This window comes from Electrophorus electricus, chromosome 6 (genome assembly GCF_013358815.1).
Source record: "Electrophorus electricus isolate fEleEle1 chromosome 6, fEleEle1.pri, whole genome shotgun sequence".
In the NCBI taxonomy this organism is placed as follows: Eukaryota; Metazoa; Chordata; class Actinopteri; order Gymnotiformes; family Gymnotidae; genus Electrophorus; species Electrophorus electricus.
In genome coordinates this window covers 30,742,092-30,763,667 of record NC_049540.1, presented here as the reverse complement: position 1 = coordinate 30,763,667, position 21,576 = coordinate 30,742,092, and the positions used below count along the sequence as shown (strand labels likewise).

The 21,576-nt window shown below is 36.9% G+C and overlaps 2 protein-coding genes across 3 annotated transcripts; one reads left to right on the top strand and one right to left on the bottom strand.

Moving 5' to 3' along the window:
• The first annotated feature begins 28 nt into the window (after nt 1-28).
• LOC113592133 (pterin-4-alpha-carbinolamine dehydratase 2-like) lies at nt 29-10,445 on the top strand. 2 transcript variants are annotated; one of them, XM_027032891.2, is made up of 4 exons: nt 29-215; nt 1,523-1,654; nt 7,628-7,708; nt 8,272-10,445. In XM_027032891.2, exons 1-4 carry the CDS (start codon nt 123-125, stop codon nt 8,365-8,367), a joined length of 402 nt encoding a protein of 133 aa, XP_026888692.1. In that variant the 5' UTR covers nt 29-122; the 3' UTR covers nt 8,368-10,445. The 2 variants fall into 2 exon arrangements, with proteins under 2 accessions (XP_026888692.1, XP_026888693.1); XM_027032892.2 differs by having other exon boundaries at nt 127-215; nt 1,551-1,654.
• A 5,787-nt stretch (nt 10,446-16,232) lies between these two features.
• pitx1 (paired-like homeodomain 1) lies at nt 16,233-19,929 on the bottom strand. The gene is made up of 3 exons (XM_027032890.2): nt 19,646-19,929; nt 18,289-18,491; nt 16,233-17,362 (listed from the first exon to the last, which is right to left on the bottom strand). The coding sequence occupies exons 1-3, from the start codon at nt 19,785-19,787 to the stop codon at nt 16,814-16,816; spliced, it is 894 nt and encodes a 297-aa protein (XP_026888691.1). The 5' UTR covers nt 19,788-19,929; the 3' UTR covers nt 16,233-16,813.
• Between the last annotated feature and the right edge of the window lie 1,647 nt (nt 19,930-21,576).

The window sequence follows — 21,576 nt, the reverse complement described above, 5'->3', positions numbered from 1 at the left end:
AAGCGGGATGCGATATTTTTCTTCAGGCACAACAAAAGGCAGCCAAGTTTCGTGGCGTGGCTGCACAACAACGCGGTTGAGAAAGTATCAGTGTGTAGTATACTTTGTCCCCTGAGGGGATTATGCATTGGTTAATGTTTAGGTCATGTAGTGAATTGTGCAGTATTTTTTCCAAGCAGGGAAATATTTTTCCTTCTACACGCACAGCCAAAATGGTAAGAATTCTTGTTTCTTATTCAAAGCATGATCCCATTGTAGGGATTGTATGCTAGCTAGTTACCAAACCGATGCACCTGGTGCAGATAACTTATACCAGTTATCTGCGTTGTCTTTGCGATTTCCACAATATAACCTGGATCTTGGATTTATGAAGATCATCGATCTGAGAGTCCGAAATGAAAAGCTGATTCTGACTTTTATGATGAGTACACGCGCCAAGTGTGAACTAACGTTATTTAGGTGGCTATTAGCAACCAGCCTTTGATTCCAATAGTATGGATATAAACGCATGTAAATCTATCCAAAATAATTTGGTATAACTTTGTTACCTCGCTGATACTCTTATAGTAGTTTTACATCACCCTCTAGGCTTACTTGTACAGGGCTTCGGTGATTAAAAAGTCAGAAATGGGTCACTGAGGCCATAGTTGGAACGTAAATTTCACTCAGTGGTGGACGGGAGCCTGCAAGGATTTCAACTGCCATCTTGTGGACATCGGAAGTAGACTTTAACCGTGTTGTAAATCAAACATAAAGCCGTTCTGAGAAGTTAAATTTTTTTTTTTTGTTTTTTTGGGTTTTTTTTGTGCTAAAGCTTAAATATTACATAGAAGAAAATGTGGTACTCTGTAACATGCTAATTATCTCAGAGTCTCGACCTCCGTATTATAAGTTATTAACCATCTTACACACGACATACGAGTGCATGAAGGCCCTTAAAAAACTCTTTAATATGGTGCTTGTACTGTACCTTTGCACGACTAATTTTACTTTAACACCGACTACATTTACTCTAATACTGACTAAATCTACTGTTAGTTTCCCTATTACACTTTTGCCGTTTCATCTTTTTTTTTTCTCTCCTGCAGTCTTCAGATTTAAAACTAATCTGAGCAGATCTGACTGACTGGACTGGAGTTACTTCTCAAACTGGCGATTTCAAAAATAAAACCATAACAGTTCAATTGAACGTCATGCTTTGATACCACAAACAGTTGGATGCAAGCTTGACTTCTGATCACAGCCAATAGGCAGTGATAACTGTTGTTATTAACCAGCAGATGGTGCAAAAATTCTCAGCCAATGTCCCTCTGTGAAATGAGGGGACTAGTTATTCAGTTACTATGTTGGTAACTTTCAGGTATGTTAATATGTACTTTAGTAGGAAATGGATTATTTCAGTTACACCTCTCATGCTTCTTTCTCTGGGCTTTTAACAGTGACAGTAGGAAGAGTTACTGCACTAGGAGCTGTGGGTGTGTGTTGTTGTTTTTTTTTTTTTGTTTTTTTTTTTTTTTTAAAGGCTACAGACTCACTCTGGCTGACTGCAGGAGAGAGAGAGCCACTGCTGATGGAGTTGAAGGCCACAGGCTGGGTGGAGGTGGAGGGTCGAGATGCTCTATATAAGGAACTGCACTTCAAAACATTCAACCAGGTGCACTCACTCAGCACACTGTCTTCTCTGCATATTATAACTGCTGTTTCAGTATAGTTTTCTCCCACAGGTCTTCTGTTTTCTGTCAACACCCCACCCTAACCCGAACCCCAACACCGCACCCTCACCCAACAACACATATTAACCCCAACACCTGTCATTCTGGTATGCACTTTTCAGTGCTGGCTTGTTGTTTAAATGTCTAATGTTGACTAGCACATTAATCAGAATAGGTATTATAGTAATACATATTTTTTTCTTGTACTGTCTTAATATCTTTTTCTACATAACCACAGGCACAACACCTTTCTGAGCAGCCTTGGTGTGTTTTCTTTACTTATGAAAACAAGAGAGACATCATTCTTTAAATCCTGCTTAAAATCTTCCAGAATGTTGTGCTGTGCTGTGCTGTGAAAATATAACCTTGATTCTCTACCAGTCAAGAGTTTGGACATGCCTACAGTTTAATTTTACCTTTTTTTTTTTTTTTTTTTTTTTTTTTTTTACATTTTAGAAAACAATGAATGTATCAAATAACATGATAACTATGGATGATCCTGGTGTCTTCTTAATAACCAATATAATGAGGCAGCCATAATGTCTTACAATTCCTTTATATTTTTATATTTATATATATATATATATATATATATATATATATATATATATATATATATATATATATACACTACAAAGAATTTATTTATATATATTTATATATTTTTATATATATATATATATATTTATATATATATATATATATTTATATATATATTTATATATATATTTATATTTATATATATATTTATATATATTTATATATATATATAATTTATATTTATATATATATATTTATATTTTTATATATATATATATATATATATATATATATATATATATATATATATATATATAAATTCTTTTTGTAGTAAAGTGCACAGATTTTCCAGAGAAACAGTACATTTCAGACAGAGTTTTCATATGTATTCATATGGAGGCTATTCATTTTCAGTGTTTACAGGGAGATTTCGAAGTTGCATTATTGGTGTTTTCATGGATGGACGCATTGACAAACGTGCCACAGTATGTGGTGTCGCAGGCCGTGGGCTTGGCGACAAAATCTTAAAAAAAAAAAAAATGCTGTACTCTTCTGCATGCCTGTGTTCAGCAGAACATGCTTCCATTCACAACGTGCCCTGTGCAAAGCTTCTGCTACTTGACTCATGGCTGGGTAACAGCTCCAAGTGTGTAGTGTTGCCCTTAAGTGCAATATGAAACTTGCCATAGCTGCCTCCTCAGTCTGAAACAGAACACACTCCCTCATGGCAGTGCTTCATTGTCATTGATCAATAGGCTCCATGCTAATGGGATGGACTCCCTCACTCATTAGGAGTTTCTGGAGGCCCTGTGGGAGTCTCTGTGTTTGTTTTATACTTCAGGGGCCATCAAGTAGAGTTTTCATAAGAATCAAAAAAGACAGCTGGCTGTGTTCTCCCAGAAAGTCTCAGATTTATGTCTTTCAGCTGATTGGTTGCAGGTGGAAATCAATTTGGTGGACCTCCAGTTTGACTCACTTGTTAAAGGGATCTTATATATGCTTAAAGATTAGTCAAGAGGTGTTTTTTTTTTTTTTTTTTCCCCCGCTTTCATTCTGAGCTACTACATGTGTATCTTTATTTGTAAACAGTTCCCACTGACTGACCAAAATAATATAATATAGAAATGTATGTTTGTTTGTTTTTGTTTGTTCGTTTTCCGTCGTGTGAAGTAATGGGCAGTTTTTAGTGGAAGCCTTAGCATACCTGCACCAGGGAATATCACAGTATCATGTTTCGCTTAGCGTACCTGCACCAGGTATTGTCACAGTATTGTAGTTTCTTTAGTCTACCTGCAGAAGATAATATCACAGTATCATAGTTCCCTTCTTCTTTTTTCCTACTACTGGGCCAACCTGCATTGTCAACCTGAGGTCACTAATCCAGACGTTAGTTGTTTTAGCTCCATTACACCACATTATCCTGTTTTTACACTTCCTCAGGTCTGAAGCAGTGGCTCCCCCCCTCCCCCCCTTGTTTCTTTTTGCCCGGGTTGTGTGTCAGATTTGATCACCCTGATAGGGACCAGAGCTCAGCTGGAGTGCAGTTGAGGTTTCGATCAAAATGATTTCTTTCACAAACAGTCAAATTGGCTAAAATGTTTCATCTGGCTCAAAAAACCACTAACTGTCTAACTATTCCACATGTTGCTCCTCTATGTGTATTTGTTGGTCTTGTTTCTTCTATATGTGTCTGTATGTGTGCATGTTTGTGTCTCTCTCTGTGTGTTTGTGTGTCTCTGTATGTTACTGTCCTGCTGTGGTTCAATGTTTACCACTCAGTTATTGCAGTCATCCTTACATTTTTTTTTCCCATTATCTTGGCCATTTTCATTCTTTGTTTTGTGTGTTTGTTGTAGATTTTGTCTTGTTCATGATTGTGGTAAAGGCGGTTTCCTATGGAGCTCTTTAAGAGAAAATCTGATCAGGTAGCTTCTCTAAAGCTGATTTGGTGTATCCCAGTGTTTTCCATGAGACTCAGTCTGCTGTGTTTGAAAGGAAGCAAATGTCATGTTGCTTCTGCTCAAGGTGACTGTGTGGATTTAATGTTTTGGCTCACTGGGGAGCATCTTTTGACACTGCAGATGAAAGTGCATCAGTCTCCAGTCACTAGTAGAAATTGTTGTGTTGTATCTAATGAATGATGAGAGCTTCTTTGTATCACACTTTGAGTTGTAATTTATGCATTTTACGTTTTGGCCTGTCATGATGCATTTATTGAAAGAGTAATGTCTGATTCATGTGTGAATCCACCTTTTGATGAACAGAAAAGTTATACATGGATTATGATCAGTCATTTAAAATCGGTTTTAAACAATGAAAACCCATTTTTGGAGTAGCTGTTTATATGCATATAACACACTTTCTGTTTTAAAATTATTTTGTACAATATTTTACTGTCTTAATGTGAATAATTTTATGTGCTTAAAGAGGAAAAATAACTATTAACCTCAAACTCTGAACCCTGCTCCAAGGGTTTACACAACACGTATGCACACAACCTTTACTCTGAATAAATCATGGCAATATTCAGCAATATTCTTGAAAATAACCTCTTTGAAAGCTAGTGGAACATGTCCTATAATGATGCACTACATCAGGTCTGGGCATGTGAAACACAGGGCTGTTCACTGTTGGTGTTCACCCTCCACCCACCTGCAACTGAATACCTTAAGAGTGGGTGTGCAGAACCCCAAAACATCCAAAGTCTACATTCCTACATAAGGCTCCATCTGACAATCTCTTAAAAACCTTTTCCTTATTGGACATACTCCAGTTGTGTTATATAAGACAAAGCTGGACTCTTTGGAGAAACCAGACTACTGGCTGTTTGTCAGAAATGCTGAAGTCACTAATCGTCTCAGGGAAAGGTCTGAGGTTTTTTTCTGCACCAATCTTGAGTTGAAATAAGGGGACCATCTTTCCTTCATTGTTTGTCTGTCTCTCTCACTGGCTGGGTGGGTGGGTGTGTGTGTGTGTGTGTGTGTGTGTGTGTGTGTGTGTGTGTGTGTGTGTGTGTGTGTACAGATAATGACAACCACTATACATCTCTTACAATGAGAAGTTTACTGTACTGTAAGTTTTAATGCACTGCTCCTGAAACACCTGTATTAGCTAAGCCTCAACCATACATATTCTTGGTGAAGAATGTCTTTAAAGGGTATTTTAAAGAACTTTGAAGAGTGGGCCACCATTTGAGCCATGCTACATTGGTGCAGTCAGTGGGAGGAAAGCAGCAATAACATGCCTGTGAGGGCCTGTGGGCTTTATATAAGGGTTGTAATGATCATGGCATTAGCTGATTTTCTCTGGAGGCATGAAGGCTGCGACATTGCATTTTGGCTGTTGGACACGGGATAATAATCATGCAGGGAGGTGGTGTTTGGGACTTGTGAAGCAAAGCGTGCCAGAATCTGCATGCACTTAGGCCTGGCATGAGGACCGGGTGTCCCTAAGCCCTGCACCGCGCCGCCGAAAACCTATCTGTAAATAACCAGCATATGTGTTTGAATGTAGGGCTGTATTTCAGCCTCGTTGCAACCATGGAATAGCGTCCAATGTCAAAACTCCCTCATTCAGAGTTTTATGACAATCATGCCATAATAGCCCAAAATGCACCTAAACTGGCGGGCTGGGGGCGGTTGGCATGCCGACCCAAGACCGGCTGGTTCTGATTATTTGAGACAAGGGCCTGCAGTATGTCAAGTGAAATTGCCTGATTTTGACAGACTGGAGAGTGGCTGGGGCAGAGGAGAGTGTTCCACACAATGAAGGTAAACAAAGAGCCAGAGAACCATGGTCCTTGACCTCTTTTGGATTTGGTGTCAAAGGCAGGAGTTAGAGTCTTCGAAGGTGTTCCACTGATGAGTGAGTGAGTGTGTGAGTGTATGTGTTTGGGGGGGGGGGGGGGGAGAGCATAAGATATTTTTATTTATTTTTTTTTTACTCTTCTTAACTAAAAGTAACTCCAGAAGAGGAGCCCAATCAGTGTAGTCTGGGATAGGGTTTTCAGAGTAGCTTGGCTGAAGAACATTTAAAACACTGTTTTGTACATATGAGTATGGAGGGTTAAACTCTTTGTTGCAACCTTTTTCAATTCAGTTCTGTCATTCACAATGTGGACCAGCATGTTTAAATGAAAAGAGGGAATAGGTTCACTTTATCTGGTAGATTCAATCCATGTCAGATAAAGGCAAAGCTTTGACAGCAGTCAACAGGGTCAGTTATTTAATAATTGCCAAAGTTTTAATGAAAGCTGAGAAAGAACAGACTCCTTGCTCAGATTGGGTCAAGTTGCAGAAATCTTCCAATTATTTTAAATTGATTGTGAGAGAGTTTCCTTGATGGCCAGTTTGATCAAGTTCCTGATCGTGTTACATCATGTGTTGGAAATTGGTTACAACACACTAGAGTCCAAGCAATTTCCTCTTGCAAGTACCTCTGTCTCTTTATGTCAGAAGTTGGACAGGCGAACAGATTGGACTGCAAAGATAGTTGGTGTACAATGGTGGGTCAGTTGATCTAATTATCCAAGGAAGCGTTTAGAGGCTTAATTGAGATTGCAGAGGGAAATTACTCTGAAATGGCTGGTGCTGATGTTTTTTCCTTCCCCACAGCAGGCAAAAGATTTTGTCTTTCTTTGTAGGCAATTAGAATTCACATAATCACACTCTGAATGGCCTCTGATTGGAACACACGTGTGTGGATGTTCCCTCAGTTCCACTAGTAAGCCAACTCAGTTAACCCTAACCAATGCTCTAAAATGACTGTTTTCATAGGCTATCCATCTCAACTAGATCTTTTTAGAAATTTTCACCTCTTTGTTTGTTTACCTTGTATTGTGTAATGATTTCTATATTGCACCACAATGATAATTAATAATCTATATGTACAGCTATACCACACAATAAAACTGAATAATTTGGAAACACAAACGCACCAAAACTAAGGCAATAATTGAGCCTTACAGGAAATATTTTTGTGTTTCCCTAGAGCATGGGCAGACCATGATGCTTATATTGGGTTTAATGTTGATCAAAAACTGTTTAAGGTTTTTCATAATTTTGATTTAATTTGGTGGCTGTCTAGTATTTTCCCACTTTGATGATTGTGATGTAATGTGAGGGGTTGTGCTGTCTATAACTGTTGTAGTTTTGCATTAGTCAATAAAGCATTAATGCTTACCTGGAGCTGTAGACTGGGACCTGGGGATGCTGGAAGCTCAGAACTGAAGTGTATCAACAGTAAGACTGTAGCCTGTATCAAGCCCCAGCACTGTGGACCACTGGAAAATGAAGAGCTCACTGCATACTGAGGCTAGGAATTAGATTAATTGAGGAACCTTCCACTTCTAAAATAGTCTGTTTTCTTTTCTGCAGGCTTTTGGCTTCATGTCTAGAGTGGCTCTGCAAGCAGAGAAGATGAACCATCATCCAGAGTGGTTCAATGTTTATAACAAGGTAATAACTTCCACTGAGCCACCAATGCTTCACCCTGGAGCAGTGCTTTAGAGTGTTAGGGTTAGAGGTTTAGAGTGCTGCTCAGGAGAAAGCAAGAGAGGGCCCAAGGCCCTTTGAACACATTGGGTTTACATTGCAAACAATCATGCTATGTAGTGAACTAGCTCACATTTCACACCAAGTACTGAGGCCCAGGAAGAAAAGGAGAGAAGATTGGAAAATAATCCTGACAGTTTATGGTGAAAATCTTTTCCCAAAGAACCCCCTTCTTCTGTCTCTGCAAAATAAGTAGCAGTGGATATGACAAACAAGGCCTCAAATCTCTGTGAATCACACTTTAGCCTCTGAGTTACTGGTGGCAGTTGGACTGCAGTGCATAAAATTTAGCCATTAATCCTGTCTTTAATAAAGTGTCTGGAGCTTTTAGACTCTGCAAGTGCTACTTTCCACTGTGCTTGATTTTTTTTGCTGATGGTGTGTCATTTCTTGTGTGTGTGTGTGTGGGCGGGGGAGGTTTTTTTTTTTTTTTTTGCCCTATAATTGCATTCTGTGCTCTCTTCCAGGTTCAGATCACCCTAACAACACATGACTGCGGAGGACTGTCAAAGAAAGACATCCGGCTGGCCAAATTTATTGATAAAGTTGCACTGACTATGTAGGACAGTCAAAGGATAATTTCACATTTGTTGGTCTCCCCATCTACTCGGTCATCACAGAGATTGGTTGTATTGGCCTGCTGAGAGACTTTCTGAAAGAGCTTTCCTACTACACTTAGCTCCTCATGCCCTGGAACTTAGGAGGCAGGCAAAATTGTCAACAAGATTGCTGCAAAATTATTCTTGAATGTCTGCTTTATTATTATAATTTTTTTACTCATAAATACAAGAAAGGTAAATTCCAGTTACAAACAGTAGGTTTTGAGTTGTGATATTGATATAAAAATTGAGTTAGCCATTTCATACACTATGTTGGATATCAGTGAGAAATTATCCTTAGAACTTTCCATAAAATTAGTCCATTGTACGTCTCACGCTAAAAAATTAATGGATCCTAAATCCCTACCAAACATCTGAAATACCCAAATTAAAATGATTAACTGTAAATATCTGTACTGATGTCATTGTCCCCTAAACCAACTGGTGATTAATATTGAGATGCCAGAGCTCCAAATTATGGTAATTTTGTTGATTAACCTACTATGTGCGATCAAATGATTTTGTAAAAGATTTTGTAAATGACAGTCGCGTTTGTACATGATTTTAAACCCCATGTGCATCTTATCTCGCAGTAATATAATGGTTAACAAAAGTGATCGATTTAGCTAAAGGGTTTCTGATTGTAATCCCTCTGATTCTCAGTTATGACCGTTTAGAGCGTATCAATGGCTGACTAAGTTGATTATGAGGAACGGAAAACGAATAGCAGCAGTAATATTAGGCGTGTTTAAATTAGGTAATTTTTTTCTTAAATGTACATATGGGATTCTACATTTCTAGTGTGCATTTTGTTAAATTAACTGAAAGACCTAGGGCAACGTTAGCTAGTACGTTAATATTTAGTTACTATAGTTACTCTACAATATAAAAAGATCTTTAGACAACTAACTAAAACGAAGTTACAAGTCCACAATTAAACTGCGTTGGAAAGAGATTGCTAATAATATTTCAGAAATACCTTTCAGTTAATTGGTTGCGTTTGTTTTTTTTTTTAAAGATAAAGATAATAGCTGACGCTAGCTAGCTAAGCGAGTGACTGAGCAGCCTGGTTTCCATGGAAACCTGTGGAGGTTCTCCACAGGTTTCCACAGTCACCGTATCCGATCTCCGAAGTTACACTTGTGCTTTCATAACATGGGATTAATATATATTTTTTAAAATTCACCAGTGTACATTTTTTTTGCTTATAGTTGATAATACCTAGTTGATAATATCGTTGCTGATTTTATCAAATAAATTTTTTTTTTACTTGGTTCCCTTTGATAAAATGTTCATGTTTCATAAAAAAAATAACAAATGTTGTAATTTCCTTTACCATTTCACCTTAGTTTTGACTAAAACAGCTCTTATTTGCCGTTTCACACAGCTAGGCTATTCAGTAGCCTAATACTACAGTTGGATACAGCACAAAATATGTAGGCTGATTGTATATAAATATAAAAATCGAATCTCGTTTTCTAGACCTCGGTTAATGGCCCTGGGTAAAAGGAGGGATTATTTGCTGCAATCCTTTGATAATTAATTTGTACCTGTATATGTTTCCGATAGCCTAATCCATGTAATCTGTAGATACATTTGCTATAGCCTATGTAAGGTCTAATACAATGCAATTTGGTTTTGAAAAGCTTTTGATGTAGACCTCTGTTTAATAGGCCTATTTGCACAAGTAGCCCAGGCCAAGCTATTTTGTGGTGCGCTACTGAATTAAGCAGTATTAGTTTTGTATTTGATTAATTTAAAGAGTAAAATAAATTATTGACGACTTCTGCCGGGAGCTGGGGTGTGTCTTCCCAGCAGTCATATATGTAGAGCAGCTGGTTGAGACGGCTCAGGCCGTAGCCTATGTATATTCTAACTGGGATGGACAGGCGCATTAAAGGATTAAACGCATACTGTCTACAACACGTGCGCAATATTATTAAATGGTAAACGAAAGTTTCAGACGTTTTGCTGTTTTAAAATAATTGATGTGAAACATTACTATCCATTGAACACCTTAATAAAATAGGATGTTTTCCCTGCTCCAACATTTTGATAGCGTCCTTCAAGTCTGTTTGTATTCTAGGTATTCTCTGTTCTAATCAGTCATTGACTGCAAAATAATTGCAGTGTAAAATGATGCCTTTATTTTGGACGTGCGGTTCATAGTTATTTATCGAGGTAGTCTTCTTAAAAACTGGTATAGGAGGACAGAGGAAACTGCAACGTCAAAAACACTAGAAGCGTGTAAGATATAGGAGATTTCTGATTAAGCAACAAGTCTATTGCCTAGTCGATTTTCTATTTCGGAAGCCGTTGGTAGGTGATCAATCCTGGGTAGGTTGTTATTATTATTATTATTATTATTATTATTATTATTATTTGCATTATCGATCTAAGGTGTAAGATATATTATACGTTCTAACACTTAGGTGCAATCTCAGCGTACTCTAATTCGGACGCACGAGTTGCAAATTGCAATTAATAAATTAATCTTATGCACTCATTCTTCTCTGTGAAAGAAGGAGTGTATATGAATAACTTAATTGCAATTTGCCTCATAAATGACGACCTCGTTGCCAGAAAATCTTTTTTTTAGTTCTTTGAACAAATCACTTTCAGCAAATAACTTAAAGCTATTCATGTTTCCTATTTAGTCTTTTTATATATATTATATATTTTTTGTATATTGTAATTTTTCAATATACACAATAGGTTTTTTTTATGAATGTGTATGTCGAGAAAAAACCGTTATGTTTGCGACAGTTATTTTTTTGGTTGCATTACACACCATCTGTGCTTTATGCTCTTTTATTTGAAGTTTCAAAACTGGTAAAATAGTTCTGGCAAAAACCAGAACAATTGTATAGGCTACTTACAAAAATTGTAAGAGCCTTGATTGCATCATTATTTGGATTATAAAAACCCAAAAATTCTGGGTATTTGGGCTCTGTCATGTTTATCTGACAGTAAGTCATATGCAAATAAGTCATGTATAAGTAAGTCTTATATATGTATTCAAAGACACTATTAATAAATGGACTTGAGTTCCTGTGGACTGCACCACTGGCATCATCCTAATGGACTACTGTATCAGACTGTTCAGTGGAAAGGTCATCACCAAGTGGTCATCATGGATATCCAACTAAAGCTCTTTAGTACATTTTTTTTTTTTTTTTTTTTTTTTTTTTTTTTTTTTTGCTGTAGAGCTTAGTTGTCTCACAAGTATGTTTAATCTTGAGTTGTATTCAAAGTATAAGCATAGGTTTTTAGGGGGGGATATGCCCCCCTCAAAATTCCTGCTCACACAGCTCATATAATCTGTTGGGTAGGATGGTGTGAATGGTGTCCTCTCCAAAGTTGAAATGAAAACTAGGCCACTGATTTAAAGTTCTTAATAAACTCTCAGGCTTCTGGGTTTTCTGCTCAGAAGTTTGTCAGTTGTAATAGCCAGATAGGTCCAGGAGCCAGAAGTGGAATCATATATAATTAAACACAGCTGATGCCCCAAAGCAGTTCTGACTCATCCCTTTCATTAATCTTCTTGCTAAAACATCTAAGATTTAATTAGGACCACAGTAGAAGCAATTTACATGAACCATGGAACAGTGATTTTATATAGATCTCTATTATCCATATAAATTCTGCAATGGAGTTCTGTTTTTGAATGGTGCTATGTGGTTAAGGACTCTGCACATAGAGGGAATTAAGTTCTCTCTCATTTTACTATCATTCTTTTGAATGTTTGAGAATGAATCTCCTCCTTGAGTTGTGTGTGTTCACTTAAAGGAGAGGTTAAATTAAAGGAGCCCCCAACTGTTTAAAACTAATGTCTACAAACAGGTTGTTTTGTTAAGATAATAAGCACAAACAATATATTAAAGAGTGGGAGATAAACAATACAATAAAAGTACAAATCTAATTATTTATTTTGTGAAAGTGTAGACTATAGATTATAAATAGAAGTCACACTAAAATAAAATTCACCCAAATATAGTTGTAATAAAGGAAATGTAATACAGCCGTATTTATGAATAAGTCATATATACTTCATGTAAAATTTAATTGCTCTTTCACTTAAAAACCAGGTGACTGTACTGTACAGTCCTTGTATTTTAATTTGTGAAACAAAAAAATAAGCATTTTGTTGCTCAGTGTAATTACTAACTACATGTGTTCACTTTACAGTTTATTCTTCTTTTATGGAGCAGTTCCTCTCCTCTACTTCAATGTTAGATTTCAACCTGAACATTTCAAACTGACCTTCAAAAATGAATAAAGTTCAGATGACACCTCTGGATTAAACTTTCCCAGATCCACATTATTGGTGATTTTGTAGGATAGATCCTATTCCAGAGTTCTGTGTTGGATTATAGTAGAATAAGACTGCTTCTGAAGTTTTGTATATGTTGGGTTACAGGAATTGCATCAGTTCATTATCAGATTTTAAAATGTGGCACTGTAATATGCTTAAAACAATTAATTGTAAGGTGGTCCTAAACAAAGATAAAAGGTTTTATAGGTAGTGCCATGACATTACTTCTAATAAATGTGGTCAATCTATGTTGCTCATTCAGGTCTTTTCATACACACACAAAGTAATTTACATATGTCACTCCACTCTTATGACTGCTATGCTCTCTTCAATAACTTCCAGTAGTTGCTGCATCAGATTTAAAACCTTGATGCTTGCCTACAAAGCCAAAAATGGACCAGCCCCTCCATGCATGATGAAAATGGTCATAGCCTTTGAACCTTGGCTTGAAACACCATGCTTCAAGTTTCATGGAAGACAAGCTTGGAGACTTTTCTCTGTCCTGGATCCCAGTTGGTGGAATGAATCTCCAATGGCTGTCCGGACAGAAGAGACTCATGCAGTCTTCAAACGCAGAGGGAAGATTCATCTGTATGCAGAGTATTTAAATGACCACTAATGCTGCACTTATTGAAATGTTGTACTACTATTAAACAACAACTCTTCTAGCACTTGTTTGGCATTGTTTTGTATAACACTTATGCCCATTATGCCATTATTCTATGTATCAGCACTAATTCCTGTATTTAGCAGTATTCTAGTTAAACTGTATCTTGGACTCTAACCTACTGTGCTGGCTAGGATACGTTCTATGAATAGATGACAAAGCACTTTTGTAAGTCTCTCTGGATGAGAGTGTCTGCTAAATGCCATAAATGTAAAATGTTATTACATATACACATGGAGTTGCAAATTCTCATGGCTATATATTTTATGTAGCTTTTCTGACTTTTGTTAAAGCCACCATTTTATTACAGCAAAGTTCTGTGTAAGGAAGCACACATTGTACATTTGTCATTGAAGTATTTAGTCCATTTCATATTTAGAATTTAGAAATTTGATATTTTGTCCATATCATCAACTTTTTGAGATTATTCAAATATTGGTTTATTTAGTTTTTTTTAAGTATTTAACATTTGAGAGTTAGGGTTAACCCTAACCCAGTATTTAATTATAGTTGTTTTTTTGTTGTTATAGTTTTTGTCCACATGTGTGAATGACATGTTGATGGACCTGCCGGGGAAAACCCTGAACAGGTGGTCACCACCCACAGAAATCAGGTGAACAACACCCACACACATCTGGGTCAAACCCACTATCACTAGCGCATTTAGTTAATCATTCTTAGACTGGATAACTGTTTGGTGTGGAGTGTCTTCTATGGTAGCAAAGTTGGATTTAGTTTTACTCTAGCAGGTTTCATTATTGTTCATGGTCAGAGGACTATCTGAATGGTGGTCTGTTAGAAATGTTTGCTTTGATTTGGGTTTATTTTCATTCTCTCAGTGTCATCTGACATGGTAGGTAAACTCTTTAGACTAAGAACTAGTGAGGATGAATGTCTTCATTAAAAAAAACCCCAAAACCTTATGAAATATATTGAAATAAATCTCAGCATACTCAAAATCTAAAATTAACTATATAAGTATCTTAGTTATTGTTATTATAGGCTAGTTATTTACTGCAGATTCTGGCTATTATATTCTTGTTATTTACAAAGGGTTCTAGTTATTATAGTTATTGTGCTGGATGTCATATGGTAGTTACCTATTTCTGCACAAGCTCTCTGTATAAGCACTAAATGCACAGGTTGTGCACTGTATAGCATGTGTGTGGACGTTGTAGGATGATAGTGTGTGTAGGTGTGTAGGTGAGCTCTGCTGTAAAACTTTTGCCAAATGAACTTTTATGAATTAACCTAACATTTACCTTTATAAAATAACACAAGTATTTTATGACAAAAACTGTGTGTGTAAATGTGCCAGTTTATAGCACTCTGCTATGTACACAACATAAACAATATGACTGTTTGAATATGTAGTCCTTTATTTGTCCAAATGCCATATTACTCTGATTTTGTCTTGTTAGCGTTAATTAAGACATTGCAGAAGCTCTGTACCAAGGTATGTGTGTCTTCTGTTACATCTTGGAAGAAGATTTACTCAGGCAAGAAGAACAGAGAAAGCAAAAAGTGACAAGGAATGCAAACACGTGTTATTTCAAGTGAACTACGCATTAATTTTGTGTCTATTATTTTTTAGCAAAATGTGATTATTCACAATGCTGCTGTTTTATTTAGGTTGGTATAGCTAATATGTTTTATTTGTGGTTTGAACCTTTTTGGTTTACAATTATCTCTTATACACAATGTTATAATACTTACTTACAACTTTATGGTAACTAGCATATGTATTTAAGACCACACTGACAGTAAATATGCAATTTTTGTTTCTGATCGGCAAGCTTGTGCACCTGTGTTCCTTAAAAATCCACCAGCCAATGTGAATATATATAAAATATAACGTAATAATAAAATTAAATTGTATTTGGTTATTTGGTTATTTATGTATTTTTTGTTTATCTGCATCAACTGAAATTTAATTACTGTGTATTATATTTAACGAAGCTGTAACTTCAGGTTGGGGTAGTAAACATTTACTTATCTCACGTTAATAGACTTATATCACCTTATGAATAATTAAATTTAATAGGAAGTTGTAAATAGATAGTTGAAACTAAGATAAAGAGATAATCCTTTGCACTGATCGACGCTTGCATTTGTTTTTAAATTTTTACCATACCAAAATCATAATCTTGCTTAATCTGCGAGTAACATTGCAACTAAACTATGTGCGCATCAGAAATCTGGGTTAAGATATATAGGATCAAAAATGATTGTTTACAGCATTATGTGTATAACAGAACCTACACGTCCATGAATCTAAACTAGGATAAGTGACCAAGGCTGAGACAGCTTTACAAGAACAAGCGCAGAATTACAAATGAATTTGTTAACTGATATGGACTAGCTATTCCAGAAAGTTAATGTAAACACAGGCAGCTAAAAGGAAAACGCCAATGAACACTGGTACTTTGTCCGTTAAACATATTTAAATGTTTGATGCAAGTGTATCTGTTGCCGATACTACTACATGTTTGGTACTATTTTAAAGAGTAAGGTAAGCCTGTGTCTAGGAATTACTGAAGTCTAGGAATTTATTTCAACAAATAGGTTAACTAAATTTATTAATACATTTTATTAATTTTATGTCGCTTTCGAAGGTGAGTGAAAACATTTCGTACTGCAGTGGTAAAACATCTAAGTCTATACAACTCAATATAGTTGCTGTCATCGCTTAGAATTTTAACGCTATACCACCATATTGTAATTCAGGCTGGGTTGACCTAGACTTTAGGTCCCCGTCGCCATCACGATATTTTAAAAATATTTGTATAATTTAAAAAGTATTTTTATTTATTCAAACATTTTCATAAACACACCACGACACCCCTTTTCATTTCTGTGTACATTACAGAGTTGCTTCCTTGGATTTAACCTACACGTTTTATAATTCTGTACAAAATATTTTTTCACTCAAGCATGCGGCAGGTATATATCTATAGAAGCAAATCAAATAATGAACAACGACGCACAAACACTAAAACAAAAACAAAAAAATGTAAATAAAAACAAAAGACTTACTGTGAGACGCGCAAAAAAGCAGGGCAGGGACTGCACCAAAGTTTTTTAATAAGATCCGTGCTACATGACACTCACAAAAGGATTAAGGTTATATACATTCCACTACCATGATATCGAGGCCTAGTTTATATCAGTCTGTCTACATGTCTCAAGTCAGAAAAAGAACTGTTGGAATCTTAAACGCAGGCATGTTTTTGTTCAAATACATTAGGTTATTTACAATGTTGCAATGTAACATATCTTCATCACTTTGAAATCCAGAACATGGATTTTAAATCATTGTGCAAGTTCAGGTAAACATAGACAACCCGCATAATCCATTTGAAAAATGAACAGTTGCAACTTATCCAGTTGTCTTTTGCCTGATTCGCGTGTTTGGCTCCGTTAATTCGTCAGCTGTTGTATTGGCACGCGTTAAGACTGGAGCCAGGACTCTGCAAACCGCTGTATCCGAAAGTTGGGTGCTGTTTGGATTTCAGTCTCAGGGTCGCAAGGCTAGAGTTACACGTGTCCCGATACACACTGTACGGAGAACCGGGAGGCCCATATGGGCATGTGGACGAAGTCATTGCCGAATTGATCGTCGAGCTGCCGATACCGTTTAGATTGCTGATGTTGTTCAAGCCTGTCGCTGGCATGCCAGGCACCGCGGAATGCCCCATGCTGGAAGCCACGCTCATCGACGAGATAGAGTTTGGGGCTGAGAACATAGACTGGGATGTGAGAGGACTCATTGAGTTAAAAAAGGGAAAGTTTTTAGTGGACAGCGGGGCTGGAGCCAGGCCTTTGTTTGTCCAGTTATTATAGGTGTAGGCGGGATACATGTCGTCATACGGCTGCATCAAGCCGCTGAACTGGGGAAGGTAGCTGTTCTTACACAAATCCATCTGCTGGTTGCGTTCCCTCTTCCTCCACTTCGCGCGTCTGTTTTTGAACCACACCTATTAAAATAAAACGTGGAGAAATTATAGTTTGCGCTTAGATTTTAAAATGTAGGCACATAGACCTAAAATAGCAGCAACAATAACAAAGGTAAATATAAATGATACCATCCTAATAACTCTTATTATACGCAATAATAGATTCCGTGTGTAGAGACAATGCTGATGAATTGTCCACAAAGACGCAGGAATTGTGACGCCACTAGTTTACGCTGTAGCCATCTTTTTCACTCTTCGGTTCGTGGAACAATCATGCGAGTGCATTTATAATAATTATTATTATAAATATTTATTTGCAAATTTTTACAAATATTTATTCATTTTGATATAAAATAAATGTTGGTGAATTAACTGTAAACTAAATAGCTTTTGCTGAATAAAATGGCGAGACCACGCGAAGTAGCGTATGTTAAGATTTATGAAGTAAAGAAAGTATTTTTAAAATACCTTTCCAGAATAAATTACACACATTTCCTTTTAAATGCTCAGAACCAGCAGTCCCGAGGCCTAACATAGCATAGACTACACATATATTAGACCCGGAAGAAGTGAGAATAAGGCATAATGAGTAGACCGATACAAGGGTTAACCCCAACCCTAAAATCAATCTATAAATAACGGTGCACTATTATCTGGGATCTAAGAGATGCCATAGCCCTTCAGTTTATTTCGCAAGCATTACCTTTCCAGTCTACTTATCTACGGTCACCTACACATTCCACAAACAGTATCAGTCATGGTACTATTTGACATTTATTCCTTCAATCTAGTATGTGTGTGTGTGTGTGTGTGTGTGTGTGTGTGTGTGTGTGTGTGTGCGTGCGTGCGTGCGTGTGTCAAGCTCAGGCTTCATTTTTACGTGCTAAAATTAGTCACGGATAAATTAATAAATGTTTTTACGTCCACTCGAAATGGTGCTTTCTTACCCGAACGCGGGCCTCCGTGAGGTTTGTCCACACAGCGATCTCCTCCCTCGTGCTCATGTCGGGGTAGCGGTTGCGCTGGAAGGTGGCCTCGAGCTCCTGAAGTTGTTGGCTGGTGAAGTGAGTCCTCTGCCGCCGCTGTTTCTTCTTTTTGGGGTCCTCTCCGTTACCATCGTCGCTTCTTTGCTCAACGCTTCTTTCTTTCTCTGGGGAGAGTAAAGCCGAATTGTTTGCTTATGTAAAAATATTTACGTTTTTCACCGCGTAAAATATTTCATAATTACTTTTCTTACATTTATGCCCGACATAACTGCATTATACAATTAGTTTTCGGCTTTAGGACTACTCTGTGCGTCATTTTGTATCATTTTCCTTTTTTTTTAATTCCAAAAAGTGTCTACCACACCACATTCGAGACTTCAGTCTCGACAAATTACAAATTAGGAACTCACTGAAAATGTTTTAGTCTGTGACTCGTAGACCACTGTAGAAGTTCAGTTTATATGGTTTATATTTCTAAGGTAAAAAACTGATGTTAAAATGAACTTTTTTGTAAGAGTTCAATAATGGTAAGATTAAACAAATTTGCTTTAGCAAACCAAAAACCCGTAGAACAGTTTTAATGTGTGTACAGTTCATTTGCACATTTTGCAGACTTGATAAATGTTTAAGTTGTAAAAATATTTATACCTGAAATTATGCTAAACTTGTATTTGATTCTACCCGAGTACCTACAGCCAACTAAAAAATATTGGCCCACAAATACAGTATCCTAAAGTTTCTACTGATTTGAGTTATGCGTGAAAGATTTTTTTTTTTTAAAGAAAATAGACAAGTATATATATATATATATATATATATATATATATATATATATATATATATATATATATATATATATATTTATTTATATATATATATATATATATATATATATTAGTGGTGCCCTTCGCAACAATGTCCAATAGTGTGTGTGTGTGTGTGTGTGTGTGTGTGTGTGTGTGTGTGTGTGTGTGTGTGTGTGTGTGTGTGTTGGACATTGTTGCGAAGGACACCACTAGCCAAAGAAAGTATTACTCTTATTGTAGTGTACTACGGTTAGGTTTTACTATTGCAGAACTCTAGTCCATCGAGCGCGTGACTTATTTCAAACTGTTCAGTCTGAAAATCAGGTGAGCTTGACTGCCCTGGCATACGGGAATATGGGTGTCATTCAAGCTGCGCCCTCTTTGTTCTAACATACTCCCTTCAATTACAGGGCGTGCTAAATGTAGTTTAATATATCAAGTCGAGGCGTGTTACTGAAAGAAGAATTCAACCATAGCAAAGTGAGAGAAAAACGGAGTAAAGAAGGCCTTACCTGCTATCTCAGTATCTGAAGACTCGCTGCTTGAATGCTCTAACGTGTCTCTTGTGTTAGAACTTCTCGGCAAATGAAATGTAGAAGCCATGTCGCGCGCTGGCTGGGGTCTCACAGTATCGGCGATTCGCTCCAAATTCATTCCTCCTTAGAAAAAACGATGCGCGTTACTAAAAAACTCTTTCCCCGCGCGAGTCAATATGTCATTACGTCCATCCAAATGTAGCAATGCCTGCCCATTTCAAGGAAAGCTGTTAAGTCCGATCTCCCGGATATTTCCGAGCTAAGACTACTACTATCGCCTTTAGCGGTGGCGGCTGTAAGCTTTCGGTTTCCGCTGGAGTGTTTGTGTGCGGTATGTCCGAATGGAAGTGCCGTAACAGCTCGTAGAGTAATGAACCACCCATCCTCTCCTCCCAGTTTGGAGACAGGGACCCACCCACAACGCGCGTTCAATAATCCTTGTGCCAGCTACAGCACATTTTCTCAGCAGTGCCCGTCAGGCTATTGCATTCACTCCATGTTCTTTCTCAAGCTTTGGAGGAAAATGGGCCCTTTATATTCTAGTGTTTGAATTATGCCGCAATACCTTAACGTTGGGCAGCTGCGCGCGCTTCTACACAGGCGCATAATGTTAATCTCGAATATGTGCTGAACTGAATAAACAGCTGTCTCAGTCCTGCCCGGGATTTTCAAAGCCTTATGCACGCGGAAAACACTTCCTCACACTAGATCTGCATGCTACCCATAGTCTAACAAGGGATTGTCAATGACTGGAAGGTTAAAATAGAATGGAACCCCTAACCTTTAAGAGGTTTAACGCAAGTAGTTATATGTAGTGTATAAAACACACACACACACACACACACACACACACACACACACACACACACACACACACACACACACGTAAAAAATGGGTACATTAGTGTATTCAGTTATTTAATTTTTAAAATTTTGATTTTTGTTCAATTGTGTGATGCAGGCAAAGTCTCTCTCTCTCTCTCTCTCTCTCTCTCTCTCTCTCTCTCTCTCTCTCTCTCTCTCTCTCTATATATATATATATATATATATATATATATATATATATATATATATACTTTGCCTGCATCACTGCATATATATATATATATATATATATACTCTGAAGAAGATTCTAGGAGAGTGAATGCAGTATATTGTAATAAGAGACGTAGAAAAATTCAAAATGATAGTGAAGTACACAGGACGTTTCGGACAGAGGTCCTTCATCAGCTGTTCAAGCGAACCGCTTCATATATATAGTAAAATATACAATTTTAAAGGAAGTCCCTACTATACATTGTAATTTGGAATGTGATTTTTGCAGTGTTGGAGAGTACTGAATGCAAATGTATTAACATATTAAACATATAACATATAATGACCAAACATAAGTTTAATTATCAAACATAGGTGTTTAACCTACGATTATTTTAATTGTAACAATATGAGCAAATCTAAATAAATTACCTCATACAAAATTGTACTTTACTTTAACCTGGAAATAATCTGGAAATAGCTACAGGGTTTTGCAGCTACTGTTTCGACACAGGTTTATTTATTAATTTTATCTTTAATTTTACTGCGCTCTTGGACTCGACATAAAATCTGTCTTCATTTACATTTCGAGTTCACTTCTAGTTTAGGTACTACCGGAAGCTCAGCGGCGCCAGCTGGTGGGAGAAAATTATTTGTTAGGAGTGTTGGCGTTGATATGATTAGAAAATGCATCTGATTATTGGTGGTCTGTGGCATGTAATGTGCGCTTAGTATTTTCAAAATTAATGTTTTGTTATTATCTCTATTAGGAGTTTACACATAGAGTTTGTGTAACTGTTTGTGTAACTATGGTGTTAACGTTGATTGCGTCTGATTATTGGAGGTCTGTGGCATGTAATGTGCGCTTAGTA

Excerpts from the sequence above, each read along its gene's own strand:
- LOC113592133 (XM_027032891.2), top strand. The coding sequence starts at position 123 with ATGCATTGGTTAATGTTTAGGTCATGTAGTGAATTGTGCAGTATTTTT. Across the intron at positions 216-1,522 it reads CTACACGCACAGCCAAAATG|GCTACAGACTCACTCTGGCT; the intron begins GTAAGAATTCTT and ends TTTTTTTTAAAG. Across the intron at positions 1,655-7,627 it reads ACTTCAAAACATTCAACCAG|GCTTTTGGCTTCATGTCTAG; the intron begins GTGCACTCACTC and ends TCTTTTCTGCAG.
- pitx1 (XM_027032890.2), bottom strand. The coding sequence starts at position 19,787 with ATGAATTTGGAGCGAATCGCCGATACTGTGAGACCCCAGCCAGCGCGC. Across the intron at positions 18,492-19,645 it reads TTCAGATACTGAGATAGCAG|AGAAAGAAAGAAGCGTTGAG; the intron begins GTAAGGCCTTCT and ends TACTCTCCCCAG. Across the intron at positions 17,363-18,288 it reads TCACGGAGGCCCGCGTTCGG|GTGTGGTTCAAAAACAGACG; the intron begins GTAAGAAAGCAC and ends TTATTTTAATAG.